The 14,816-nt window shown below is 42.0% G+C and overlaps 1 protein-coding gene across 2 annotated transcripts in view; it reads left to right on the top strand.

Annotated features, from left to right (window-relative positions):
- MFSD12 (major facilitator superfamily domain containing 12) overlaps nucleotides 1-14,816 on the top strand; it is a 97,643-nt gene that overhangs the window by 77,727 nt on the left and 5,100 nt on the right. Inside the window, exon 10 of one of the 2 annotated variants that reach the window (XM_075337799.1) lies at nucleotides 977-1,454. The exons of the other annotated variant lie outside the window; for it this stretch is intronic. Within the exon in view, the coding sequence (XP_075193914.1) occupies nucleotides 977-1,008 (32 nt within the window). The 3' untranslated portion in view covers nucleotides 1,009-1,454. Of the gene's footprint in view, nucleotides 1-976; nucleotides 1,455-14,816 lie in introns of those variants that run through there. 2 annotated transcript variants of the gene reach the window in all.

The raw sequence follows: 14,816 nt of genomic DNA, 5'->3' as shown, positions 1-14,816 counted from the left end.
GCGGAAGGAACGCAGGTACTTTTGGCACAATCCGTCAACCATAAAAGTTTGGGAAACAGCGGAATCCATTAACTGATTCCACTGTTTTCCGAAAGGGCGGATTGTGACGGAAGGGAAAAAACGCAAGTGTGAAAGTACTCTTAAAGAAATTGTATACAGAGATTGCCTCAAAAGGTTGTGCAACAAAATTATTAAGTAAAGGGTACCATTTTTTGTGCAGGCCATTTTCATTAGCTTGCTTTTTACTTTTGTTTTCTACAGAAAGTCGTTTTTGTTTTTTCCCCTATTAGTTGATATTCCATACATTTTAAGTAGAAAATCACTTGTCAGTTGCTCATTACTTTGATCCTTGTGGTCAGTCAGTACCCTTCTGTTGACCTAAAATGCCCTTCATAAGCCAACATCAACAGATTGCACTTGTACCTTGACAACCTACATTAGTCATTGTCCACTACTTGCTAATCTCCTTTGATGCCATCGATGTCTCTCCTGGGATTGCATAACTGTCACAAGATCCTGGCAGTCATCAGCAGCCGCTTCTTTCCATCTTTTGGACATCTTTAATCCAGAGGAAGAGTGCTGTACTGATTTTTGTTCGGCTGGGAGTCAAGCAGCTGCTGATTGGCTGACAGGGTCGTGTGACATCACAAATGTGCCCAATCCCAAGAGTGACACCACAAACACTGCTATAACTGGAGGCCGGCACCAGAGGGGAGTACAGGTTTTTGGGGGGTGCGGGGAACAAGGTGTTGTCCAAGCCCTAAAATTACTTTTCACATCTACATTTTCTTTCCCAATGTGCGGTCTGGTTGAAACTTGCTAGAAAAATAATCCAATATGTGATTCTAACCTGGCGGCAGGGGCCAAAGTCAAATTCTCAAAAAAAATTAATAAATTTTTAATATCTGTGCTCAGTATGTTGTTGAATATGCTCAATACACTTGATCTTTCTTAATGAGTCCCTTTGTATTTCTAGGGTATAAGAAAGGAAAGCACATGCGAACCTGATCTACTACAACTCCCAAAGCTTTTAATATTCGAGACCCAAGTGGCTAATTTTTATTTTTTATTTTTTACTTTTTTTTTCTTGTCCTGCAATCTTAAGTTGGCACTAATTACACTGCAGGCCTTGTGCGTGAGGTATTGGAGCCAAAGTATAGAAGTTGCCAGTGATGGCTCAGATTGCAGCTGTCATTTTACCAGTCAGAAAACGAAAAGCCTAATCGGTCCATGCTTCTGTTACAATGCTCATACTCCAAAAGGATTTTTTATATATACAGTTGACATGCCTCTGGATATTGCACAGAACTTGAACTGTCCATTTAGTCTTGTAGAAGTTTTTGTTTTTTATTCTGAGAAATTTATAATATATTCTATATATTTTTTATGTGAAGGTAGAATAAAGCTATAGACTTTGGTAATGGCAGTAGCTGTTTGTTACCCATCTGGTGGGGAAAGCTGTGTGCAGATTGCCACTAATAGACAAAGTGAGTCTCCTTCATGATTTCAGGTCTTGGGTTCACATTTGTGTTGGAGACCTTGTCTGGGGGTCTCAATTGCAGTTTCAACCAAAAATGCCAGACCTTGTCCAGTACATGGCCACTTTGATAGATCACCTATAATGGAGTCCATGAATATTGTTTGGGGCACAACTGGTGTCAATCATGAGGCTGACTCGGCACTGCCGTTATATATCCATTATAGGAGCTGAACGATGAAATTGGGATACATAAATAGGTCTATAAAAGGAGCTGTGCTCCCCTGACATCGGTGAAGTTATCATGAGGGAATAATGCAGGAATTCTGGCTCATTTTTACGTAGAACTTTCTGCAGTTTTGTTTAGGATTTTGTCTGGTGTAGGACATTTTTATACTTATAATCTAGATCTCCTCACTACTACCCAGGGAATAGCCAGACCGGAATCTTCCCTGTATAAGTTGCCATCGCAGTGCACTGTGGGTGACGTAATTGCAGCTGGTTGTTGGCATACAGCATATGCCCGCTAGAACAGGTCACTAGAACAGCACTAAATACAACAATAGCTATTTATTTAGCTTTACTATGCTTTTAAACCTTCTGTGAGATTAGAGGTTGTCCACTAACTACTTCAGGCATTGATGACCTAGCCTAAAGCCCCTGTTACCGTGATGTCGTTAGCGAGATCGCTGAAATGTCACAGGTTTTGTGACGCAACAGCAACCTCGCTAGCAATCTCTACGTGTGACACATCGCAGCGGGAGGCCAGTTGCTGCTATATCACCAATCATACCTGAACGTCCTGGTTCATTTTTTGATTGTTGGTGTACTGCTGGGCAGCATGCATCGCTGTTTGACGCCATAACGACGAGTGACCTCGTTGGTGAGGTCTATCTAGGTCTGAGTAGTCAGAATAGCTGCTGTGATAGGGTCTCAACGACCGCCAAAGTTGTTATACGGATTGCTGTATTGTTGCTGCGTCGTTAATTAGATCTGCCTGTTTGCCAGTTCACTAGCGACGTACCAGCGATCCTGACCAGGTTGTATCATTGTCGGGATCGCTGGAACGTCGCTACGTGTATCCAAGTATAGGTGAACAATGTTAATCAGCTAGGGTAAAAGACCTCGCCAATCAGCTATTCTCCTTCCTCCCACTTCTATCTATATAGACTCTCCTCAGTAATAGCTGCTCTCTCCAATCTCAGTAATGAGTCGTCACTGAATACAGATTTTACCTCAGAATTGAGAATTTTGATTATGACCTATCAATTCTGGTAGAGAAAGAAGCAGATTTGTCTGATAAGATGTATTACAAAGTTGCTTATTTTCATGTGCACTATTGATTTGAGATAAAAATGAAATTTAAGTCTCCCTCCCCTCCCCCCAGGATGGGTGTCCACTCACTTTGCCATCAAACTAACTTCAGAATTCGGTTGCAGGCTTTAGGTTTCATGGGAAAGGAGGGAGTCCTTTCCCATGTACTTTTTTTTTTTTTTTCTTAGATTTCAGCAGACCATTTTATACATATTTGTTCCGGTTAATTGTTTTATCAAATATTCCAAATACCATAATGCTGAAAACTGCAGAACTGGGTACGTCCTATTTATCAGTTTTGCCAACCAGTCTCGTGGACTGAACGCACAGATCGGTTTTTGAAACTGATATGTACAGTGCCTTGAAAAAGTATTCATACTCTGAACTTTTCAATATTACACAATCAAACTTAAAAGGGTTGTCCACGATTTCATCTTTTTTTTTTTTTTCTCAAACCATGTTTCTCCCTTTTTAAAATGACACTTCTACTCCCTTCTGGTGCCATTCTAGAGGTGATTGCATACTAGTGTTGCGTGTAGCCAATTAGTGGCCACTTCTCTCCCCTTCGGGAAATCTTACATCCATATGTAAGCCTTCTCAAGGCAGGGAGAGAAGTGGCTGCTGATTGGACGCAGACATCGCATGACATATCATTTGGTATACATTAGTAGCAATCAAACTCTGCACTCAATGAGACTAATTTGTAGGTGATTTTAATCAACGAGATTCCTAATTTTGGCATCTCTTTATCGCAGTCTACCCTGTCAAAGCCTTCAAGCCATCACGATCCATGACCTCTCCATTAGCACATGTGCTACTACATTAGTTTGCAGTCCACAAACTTTTTATCTGATGGTCAATAGACCGAGACATCATATTGTCAATTGACGGTCACGTTGATTTTAAATCTCCTATAAAATAATCTCAATGTGTGCTGTTTCATCGCTACTACTGTATTTTATACCCATTGGAACCCTACTTGGTCACCACAGTTCACACTGGAGTGCTGTGTATGACTTTCCTATTGGAATGCAATCCTGGGACAGAGTGCTGACACTGCTGGAATGGCACTAGAAAGGAGTACATTTTAAAAGGGAACCTATGGATTTTGGTATGGGGTTGTTGGGGTAGTGAACAACCCCTTTGAATGTTTTCTATTGTTTTTATGTAATATATACCAGTAGCAAGTATTTGTAATACAAATGATTCATGGCATATATATATGTATATTGCAGCTCTGGCAGTATGTCTAGGATTATTTTCTTGCTGGAAGGTGAATCTATGCCCCAGTCTTAAGTCTTTTGCAGCGCTATCAAGTTTTTCCTGAATTGCCCTGTATTTGGCTCCATCCATCTTTACATCAACACTGCAGCTTCCCTGTCCCTGCTGAAGAAAAGCATGCCCACAGCATGATTCTGCCAGCACCAGGTTTTGCATCAACCTGAAAATGCTATTCCCACTGACTGTTAGTTTTCCACTGCACATTGAGATTTACATTTGGCTCAAAGTTAAACTTTTGCTCTCATCTGACGAAAATACCACCTTCCACATTCTGGATTTGTCCCCTACTTGGCTACATGACGTCTTTTATGGCTTTTTTTTTTCTTTTTCAAAAGGGCCTTCTCCTTGCCACTCGTACAGAAAGGCCAGATTTGTAGAGTATCACTGATTGGACCTATGGACAGATTCTTCTTCTTGAGCTGTGAATCTCTGCAGCTTCTCCAGAGTGACCATGGACTTTTGGCTGTTTCCCTAATTAGTGATTATCATGCTTGAGATATTCGTTTAGAGTGGCCATATCTTGGCAGGTTTGCAATCTTGCCTTGAGATGTTCAGAACTTTTTCACAACTTTTATCCCTGACCTGTTTGGTGTGTTCCTTAGGGTATGTGCGCACTAGGCGTTTTTTTTCACGCTGCATTTTTATGTGCGTTTTTGTCTCAAAAAACGCACCCGCGGCTAAAAAAAGTGGCAAACGCATGCGTTTTTGCCGCGATTTGGTGCGTTTTTTGCTGCGTTTTTGCTCACTGCATTTTTAATCAGTGCACAATGCCATTAAAGATTGTTGATGAAAAAAAGTGTCATTTCCTTCTTCAAAATGTTCATTGTATGCAGGAGAGCAGACAGCTGCAGAACTAGTGTATGCAGGAGAGCAGACAGCAGCTGCAGAACTACAAGGCTCAGCATCCTCCATCCAGGACCGTATGCAGTTTTTTTGCCCAAAAAGAAAAAAAAATGACATGGGCTTCGCCATATTTTTGTATGCTAGCCGTGTACAGCAGGCAGGTACGGGCTGCCCCCAACCCCCAGCTGCCTATTTGTACCCGGCTGGGAACCAAAAATATAGAGAAGCCCTTTTTTTTTTTTTTTTTTTTTTTTTTTTTTTTTTTTTTTTAATTTCATTAATTTCATGAAATTAAAAAAAAATGACATGGGCTTCGCCTAATTTTTGAGTCCAGCCGGGTACAACTAGGCAGCTGGGGATTGGAATCCACAGTGCAGGGTGCCCAAGATTTCTGGGCACCCCCACTGCGAATTGCAGTCCGCAGCCACCCCAGAAAATGGCGCTTTCATAGAAGCGCCATCTTCTGGCGCTGTATCCAACTCTTCCAGCTGCCCTGATGCCGGGTGGCTAGCTAGGTAATAATGTTAGGGCTAGCTGTATATTATCAGCTGGCCCTAAGCCCGAAATTCATGGTGTCACGCCAATATTAGACATAGCCACCATGAATTTCTAGTAATGATAAAAAAAAAAAACACAAATATTTTTATTAGAAATAAAACACAACACAATTAGTGACTCCATCTTTATTGAAATAAAGACACCCCCCCCCCCCCCCTCCGCAGTAATCCTGGGTCAGGGTCCCGCGTCGTCCAATCTCGATCCAATATCATCTGATCGGTTTGCTGGAAGGCAAAGCGATCAGATGTCAGGATCAAGTGCCTGAATCACATCACACATCAGCTGATTTGTATAAAATTATATACAATCAGCTGATGCATCAGTGGAAAAAAAAATACTCACGTCTGTGCTGTGCTGATTACCGGCAGCTCCTGGAGCGATCGATTGGACAGGAGTCTGATCCTGTCCGATCGCTGCAGGAGCTGCCGGTAATCAGCTGATGAAGTCCCCTGACGGCAGGATCAGCTGATAGCCGGCCGGGCGCGAAAAAGCCGGCGAGACTACGATCAGCTGATGCGTCAGGTGACTGCATCAGGTGATCCACCGCCAGGTCCTGCAAGCAAGGTCCTGCCCCGGGGAGACTGCACACAGCCAGAGCAGCGGTACCGGGACAGGAGGTGGGAGCGGGCATGGCACCGGGACCCTGCAGACAGGTGAGTATATATGACATTTTTTTTTTCTACTGTTCACTTTGGTTTTCGCCGCTGCCTCCACCTCCCGCCCAGACATGGCGCCGCACGGAGCTGACATGGCACCGGGCGGGTTGTGGACGCAGCGGTGATGGTACCGGGAGGATTCATGCTTCTGTGTTTACCAACAGAAGGAATCCTCTTCCTGTACACGTCACTGTAGTACCCACCCCTTGTGTTTATAGCTGCGTTTTTAGTCATAGAAACGCGGCTATATGCGTTTTTCATTGCGTTGTTGAACATTCATTGAACTCAATGGGTGAAAAACGCAGTGAAAACGCAGAAATAATTGACATGCTGCATTTTTGTGGTCACCACAAAAACGCAGCTACAAAAAAACGCTGTGTGCGGACAGCACTTCTGAAAACCCATAAACATTGCTGGGGAAGCAATGTCACTGCGTTTTCAGCACAAAAACGCGGTAAAAAACGCCGCTAAAAACACGGCAAAAACGCCTAGTGCGCACAAGGCCTTAATGTTCCGTACAAGCCTCAGAGGTTTGAGAACAGATGTTATACTGAGACTAAAACGATGTATGTCATTTACACTTCACAAATACTTGCTACTTTGTTGGTTTATCACATAAAATCCCAAAATGTTTGTACTTGCCACCACACACAGTATGACTACTTTTTCAAGGTACTGTATATGGATCAGTAAAACTCTATGGCTCTGTGTGCTGTCCAAGGAATAAAAGGGACTGCACATCACTACAGTGGGTATGGAAAGTATTCAGACCTTTCAATTTTTTTCACTTTCATTAGAGCCATTTGGTAAATTCAAAATTTTTTTTTTTTAATGTACTCTGCACACCATCTTAACCGAAAAAAACAAATGTTGAAATTTTTGCAAATATATTAAACAAGAAAAACTGAAATATTACCTGGTTAGAAGTATTCAGATCCTTTGCTCAGTATTGAGTAGAAGCATCCTTTAGTGCTAGTACAGCCATGAGTCTTCTTGGGAATGATGCAACATATTTTTCACACCTGGATCTGGGGATCCTTTCCAGTTCCGTCATGTTGGATGATTAACGTTGGTGGCCAGCCATTTTCCGGTTTCTCCAGAGATGCTCAATTGGGTTTTGGTCGGGGCTCTGTCTGGGCCAGTGAAGAATTGGGCAGATTTGTTCTGAAGCCATTCCTTTGTTAATTTAGCTGTGTGCTTAGCGTCATTGTCTTAAAAGGTGAACCTTTGGCCAAGTCTAAGGTCCAGAGTACTCTGGAAGAGCTTTTCTTCCAGGATATCGCTGTACTTGGCCTCGCTCATCTTTCCTCTTTCCTTCAATAGCAACCAGTCATCCTATCCCTGCAGCTGAAAAACACCCACATAGCATGATGCTGCCACCATGTTTCACTGTTGGGATTGTATTGGCTAGGTGAAGCAGTGCCTGGATTTCTCCACACATACCGCTTAGAATTATCCCCCCAAAAGTTCTATCTTCGTCTCATCAGCCCAGTGAATCTTATTTCTCATAGTCTGGGAGTTCATGTGTGGGTTTTTTGTTTTTTTTTTTTTTTTTGCAAACTATGCGGGCTTTCGTATGTCTTCCACTGAAGAGAGGCTTCCGTCGGGTCACTCTGCCGTAAAGGCCCGACTGGTGGAGGGCTGCAGTGATGGTTGACTTTGTCGAACTTTCTCCCATCTCCTTATTGCATCTATGGAGCTCAGCCACAGTTATCTTTGGGTTCTTCTTTACCTCTCACCAAGGCTCTTCTCCCACGATTGCTCAGTTTGGCTGGATGGCCAGGTCTAGGAAGAGTTCTGGTGGTCTTGGGTTCCGTTTAAATCAGGGCTGTGGAGTCGGTAAGCCAAACCTTCGACTCCGACTCCGACTCCTCAAATTCTCTTGCACCGACTCCGGCTCCGACTCCGACTCCGGCTCCGGCTCCAACTCCGACTCCTACATATATTGCTTAGTTAGGTGAAAAATTTATTGTAGTACATGAATATGGGGCACTTTGCACACTGCGACATCGCAGGTGCGATGTCGGTGGGGTCAAATTGAAAATGACGCACTTCCGGCATCGCATGCGACATCGCAGTGTGTAAAGGCTGGATGATACGATTAACGAGCGCAAAAGCGTCGTAATCGTATCATCGGTGCAGCGTCGGCGTAATCCATGATTACGCTGACGCGACGGTCCGATGTTGTTCCTCGCTCCTGCGGCAGCACACATCGCTGTGTGTGAAGTCGCAGTAGCGAGGAACGTCTCCTACCGGCCTCACTGCGGCTTCCGTAGGATATGCGGAAGGAAGGAGGTGGGCAGGATGTTGACATCCTGCTCATCTCCGCCCCTCCGCTCTGATTGGCCGCCTGCCGTGTGACGTCGCAGTGACGCCGCACGACCCGCCCCCTTAACAAGGAGGCGGGTCGCCGGCCACAGGGACGTCGCACGGCAGGTGAGTGTGTGTGTGAAGCTGGCGTAGCGATAACTTTCGCTACGCCAGCTATCACCACATATCGCTGCTGCGACGGGGGCGGGGACTATCACACTCGGCATCGCAGCATCGGGCTGCGATGTCGCAGTGTGCAAAGTGCCCCTATGTGTATGTGAACATCAGACATTTAATAATTTTTATGATACGATAATCAAGATATTTGGATAGAACATAAAATATATTTATTGGAATACAACTTTAGAACACAAAACTGTAATAAATTGTAAATATGTAATACACTATGTAATATACAGTAGATTACATATATATCTTGTGTGTATATACACTGTGTGTATATATATATGTGTATATATATATATATATATATATATATTACATATTTACAATTTATTAGTTTTTTGTGTTCTAAAGTTGTATTCCAATAAATATTTTATGTTCTATCCAAATATCTTGATTATTGTATCATAAAAACAATTAAATGTCTGATGTTCACATTGTACTACAATAAATTTTTCACTTAAATATAAGCATTATACTAAATGTTATTATTTAGTAAAATATTCAGCACATTCTGCATTGCACTCCTGTCCCCAATTTATTATATATTTTAGGAGTCTGAGTCGGTGCATTTTATACCGACTCCGACTCCACCAAAATGAGCTCCGACTCCGACTCCACGACTCCGACTCCGACTCCACAGCCCTGGTTTAAATAGAAGTTTATCAGGTCTAATATGCACCCAGAACCACAAGCAGTTCTGGGTACATATTACTAATCCCTGCCTAACCATCCCTATAAAGAGATCTTTAGGAAAGGTATTTCTAAAGAACTTTTATCATCCGCTAATGAGCAAGGGGACTAGTCCCCTGGGCGTTCCCTTGCCAGTCGGCCCCATTAGCATGTTAGTACGCCCCTGTGGGTGTTATATCATGCTAATGATTGTGCAGTGTCAGAGGATGATCTCACCTCTCCAGCTGCCATTGAATCAGACACTGGATTTTGGCTTAGTGCGCATGACCCTGGAGTTTCAGTCATGCGCACTACTTCAGTTTGAAGCCAGGACACATACACCTGGCTTCATAGTGCACACTGAGCCAAACCCCAGCATTGGACACTATGGCAGCGGAGAGGTGAGTGAGATCATCCCGACGCTGCACATTAATTAGCATGATGGCACACCCACAGGGGCGTACTAACATGCTAATGGAGCTGACTGGCAATGGAACGAACGCCCAGAGGACTAGTCCCCTCGCTCATTAGCATAAAATAAAATCTTTAGAAATACTTTTTCTAAAGATCTCTTTATGCTAATGTGTGTATATATAGGGACGTTTAAGCAGGGATTAGCAATATGTACCCAGAACTGCTCGTGGTTCTGGGCAGGGCTGTGGAGTCAGTAAACCAAACCATTGACTCCGACTCAGACTCCTCAATTTCTCTTGCACCGACTCAGACTCTGACTCCTACATATATTGCTTATAGTTAGGTGAAAAATTTATTGTAATACATGAACATGTGTATGTGAACATCAGACATTTTAATAATTTTTGATACAATAATCAAGATATTTGGATAGAACATAAAATATATTTATTACAACTTTAGAACACAAACTGTAATAAATTGTAAATATGTAATACACTATGTAATATACAGTAGATTACATATATATCGTGTGTATATGTATATATATGTATGTATATATATGTATCTCTCTATATCTATCATATTTACAATTTTAGTTTTTTGTGTTCTAAAGTTGTACTCCAATAAATATATTTCTTCTAGCTAAATATCTTATTGTATCATAAAAATAATTAAATGTCTAATGTTCACATTGTACTAATAAATTTTTCACTTAAATATAAGCATTATACTAAATGTTATTATTTAGTAAAATATTCAGCACATTCTGCATTGCACTACTGTCCCCAATTTATTATATATTTTAGGAGTCTGAGTCTGTGCATTTTATACCGACTCCGACTCCACCAAAATGAGCTCAGACTCAGACTCCACGACTCCGACTCCACAGCCCTGGTTCTGGGTGCATATTAGACCTGACAGGTTCCCTTTAAGGATTATGGAGGCCACTGAGCTCTTGGGAACCTTGAGTACTGCAGAAATTCTATTGTAACCTTGGCCAGATCTGTGCCTTGCCACAATTCTCTGAGCTCCTTGGGCAGTTTCTTTTGACCACATGATTCTCATTTGATCTGACATGCACTGTGAGCTGTGAGGTTTTATATAGAAAGGACTTCCTTTGGAAAGGACACATACCTATCAGTTTAAAGGGAACCTGTCACCAGTTTTGGGGCCTAGAAGCTGCGGCCACCACCAGTGGGCTCTTGTATACAGCATGTTACAATGCTGTATACAAGAGCCCAGGCCGCTGTGTAGAACATAAACACTATAAAATACTCACCTAGGAGGTCCCTCCGGTGCAGACTGGTCGAATGGGTGCCTCCGTTCTCTGGGACCAGCACCTCCTCTTTCGGCCATCTTTGTTCTCCTTCTGAAGCCGGAGTGCATGACGCGTCCTACATCATACACACTCGCTGGCACTGAGGTCCTGCGCAGGGCAGATCAAAGTATTATTGTGCGCCTGCACAGAACCTAAAGACTGGCCTGTGTGTATGACTTAGGACACGTAATGCATGCCGGCTTCAGAAGGAGGACAAAGATGGCCGAAAGAGGAGTCGCTGGTCCCGGAGAACTGCGCCACCCATTCGACCAGTCTGCACTGGAGCGACCTCCTAGGTGAGTATTTTAAAGTATTTTTATGTTCTACACAGCGGCCTGGGCTCTTGTATACAGCAGGTTAGAATGCTATATATAAGAGCCCAGTGGAGGTGGCCGAAGCTTATAGGGCCCAAATCTGATGACGTTCCTTTTAATTAAACACAGCTGGACTCCAATGAAGAAATAGAACCATCTCAAGGAGAATTACAAGGAAATGGACAGCATGTGACTTTAACATGAGCGAGCAAACGGTCTGATTACTTATGACTGTGATATTTCAGTATTTCTTGTTTTAATAACTTTGCAAAAACTTCTACATTTTGTTTTTTCCTGTTAAGATTGGGGGCAAAGTAATGAGAAAAAAACTTTTTTGAATTTACCAAATGGCTGCAATGAAATACTTTCCGTATCCACTGTACATACACGCATCAAAGTAATCTGGAATAAAATGTTATGGATGCATTCATCTGCAAATATTTGCTATATGGTGCAAATGTTTGAGTCTGGAATTACTTAATTCTGGATCTTATTTAATTAAAGTCATGTGCAGAAGTTCTATTTTTCTACATCATGCACAGCATGGCCTTGTGCTGTGAGCCTTGGACCTATGGTGTCACATTACAAATTAAACTGCAAGTGCTCTGTCTTGTGATAATAATCTTATGTGGCTTCTTTATCTTACACTGATCTTTGATAGTTTGCACAAGAATTCTGAAAACTGCCTACAGTAATAAAACATCACGAGGTAAACCATATGCTGCGTAGTGTTCCCATAATGTATGTTCCAGCAGAGCTCCTGGCGCATAGCTTAAAGCACCACTCCAGCGTGGTTTTTGTTTACCGTTGGAGTGGTGCTTTAAATTTAACGCCCCTGTCTCATACTTTCCTCTGACAGCTTCATCTTGTCACTGCTGGTTCGGTTGGGCTCAGCGGTTGTGACCTGGTGGCAGCTCCAGTGTTTGTGCCAGAGGTCACAACCCAATACAACAGAGAACCACCATATGGCTCAGGCTTGTATCGAGCGCTTGTGACTTAACGTCGGACTTCCTGCCAATCAGAAGTTAGAGGCACCAGAGGGTGCTGTGGGACTTGAGCGATGCTGAAAATGGATGAAACCACCATGAGTGTATAAAACAGGGAGTAGGGGGCTTAGATTTAAAGAACCATTCCATCGGTGACCTAAAAAAAGGCTGAATTGGTGCTTTAAATGGATTCAAAGGCTTTCATTCACTGGCGGCCAAAAGAGTACCCAACGTGTGTCCAACATCACAATTTTTCATTTTTAGGGCTCCTGCATGTGGGCATCATAGTGCGCTACAACTTAAAAGGATTCACAGAGCTGTAATAGGGAATCCATAGACTTCTATGGAATTCCACTATACCACTATATGCCTATGATTTCAGTCTATAATATTCCAGCAGTTGTTGGGCAATTCTCCATGACATGCAGCTTTTCACTGGTATCAATACATAAGGTTTTGCGATAAAATCTTAAATTCTATAACTTTCTAATATACATTGTCTACATTTCCCTGTGGTGTTCAATAAAACTAGTTGCTGCAAATCAGCAAGAACCTTCATTGCTACTTTTCAGTGGCTAAAATAGTTGTCATGGGATGGACACACTTATGCAGGGCACGTTACCAGCGCAGTATCACATTCAGTGGCGTAACTAGAGTTCGATGAGCCCCATTGCAAAATTTATACCAGGCCCTCACCTGCATGTTGGTTATATGGATTGCCCGGCATGTTGGTTATATGGATTGCCCGGCATGTTGGTTATATGGATTGCCCGGCATGTTGGTTATATGGATTGCCCGGCATGTTGGTTATATGGATTGCCCGGCATGTTGGTTATATGGATTGCCCGGCATGTTGGTTATATGGATTGCCCGGCATGTTGGTTATATGGATTGCCCTGTGTAGCGATCTAGAACCTATAAAGCCATAAGTCTCCAGCCCTTTCCAGTAATCTCCCCAACACAGTCCCTCAGTCTGCTGCTCTTCTGCAACACATTAGAGAAGGGAAAGAAAGTGTTTTTTGTGGTGGTTTTTAGTTTTTTTTGGTTTTTTTGGGGTTTTTTTTCCCCCATTCATTCCTTACTTTTGAACTGTGGAATGGAGAACGAGAGCAAATGTATGAATTTTGACTGCTTTGGTTTTATGTACTATTAGATGATCCCTTTCACTTAGACGCCTCATGATTCAGAAAAGGGTCATATATTATATTTATCTAATTTAGAAATGTATGCATGCCTCTATCTGGTGAGCCTGTGATCGAATGGTTTAGAGCAGAGTAGTTACTCGGAGGAGGTAGAGGCTGCAGTGAGGAAGGGTGGGGGCTGCAATCTGAACAGGCTATGGATCTGAGCTGTAGCTAGACCGTAGTAGCAGCAGATCTCAGCACTGCCGAAGCTAAACAGTCATTCAAGCCACATCCAAGCAAAGGCTGTTATCAAATAACAGGTAAGAATCCATAGATCATGACTTGCATATACAATTTTTTTTTTTTTTTTTTTTTTTTTTTTTTTACAACTGGACATGTTTTTTAAAATAGGTTTTTCAGAAAACCTTGTCCCTATGTTTTAAACTGGTTTTAAAATAAAAAAAAATTGTTGTGCCATGCTTTGGAAGGAAAACAAACCACCCAATATGATTTAACTCTAGTTCAGCTAATAAATATGATCATTGTTGGGTTTGCAACTTGGATAAACTACTGTTAGGTGGAGTGCACACAAGCATATAAAAGCTGGAGAAATCAAATCTGTATAGCAAAGGTTTTGCAGGAAAGCTACAGAATGCAGGGCCTTGCACAATTAATGATTGAGGTGAATCCGTACAAATCTACAAAGGGTGGGGATGACATAAAAAAAAAACAAAACTGCATAGCTATACACTGAATACATGAGATTTTATGGTCCAATATACCACTCATCACATGGCAAACTCGCTAGCATGGAAAATGTTGCAATACAGCATGTGACATACGGAAATGCAAAATGCAATGTATAAAGGGTCCAAGTACATAAACCAAATATTAATTTTTATCGCGTTCATTGGTAATTAACATTGGTATACTGGTGTTTGTTATTAAAATATTATAATATAAAAATTTTCATCTAAATGAATACTATAAAGGCAAATTTGCCTTTATAGTATTCATAGGGCTTTTAAGGGTGAAGACTATGCCTAAAGATAACCAGCATGTGTTCTAACAATCCTGAATATGCTAGAAGGTAGGACAACGTGAACTATTTGGTTATCTCATGACTTGCCCCTGAGGAAATCATTCATGACATGAGGTTGCACCTGCCCCGTATCCTCCTTTTGGCAGCCCTTCCTCCCTTTTCTTGTAATATACCTTTTTATAATCCTTTGGTAATATTTTAGATCATATTTATTTTTCTTTATTTGGTGTAATTTTACACCTTTTTCTTGGCATTTTGCATGTTCTGTCATATGCTGTATTTTACATGCTAGCAGGTATGCAGTGTTGTACAAGAGAAGAG

Source organism: Anomaloglossus baeobatrachus, chromosome 1, assembly GCF_048569485.1.
Source record: "Anomaloglossus baeobatrachus isolate aAnoBae1 chromosome 1, aAnoBae1.hap1, whole genome shotgun sequence".
Lineage (NCBI taxonomy): Eukaryota > Metazoa > Chordata > Amphibia > Anura > Aromobatidae > Anomaloglossus > Anomaloglossus baeobatrachus.
Note: the sequence above shows the minus strand (reverse complement) of the source record. Positions and strands in the feature narration are given on the sequence as shown.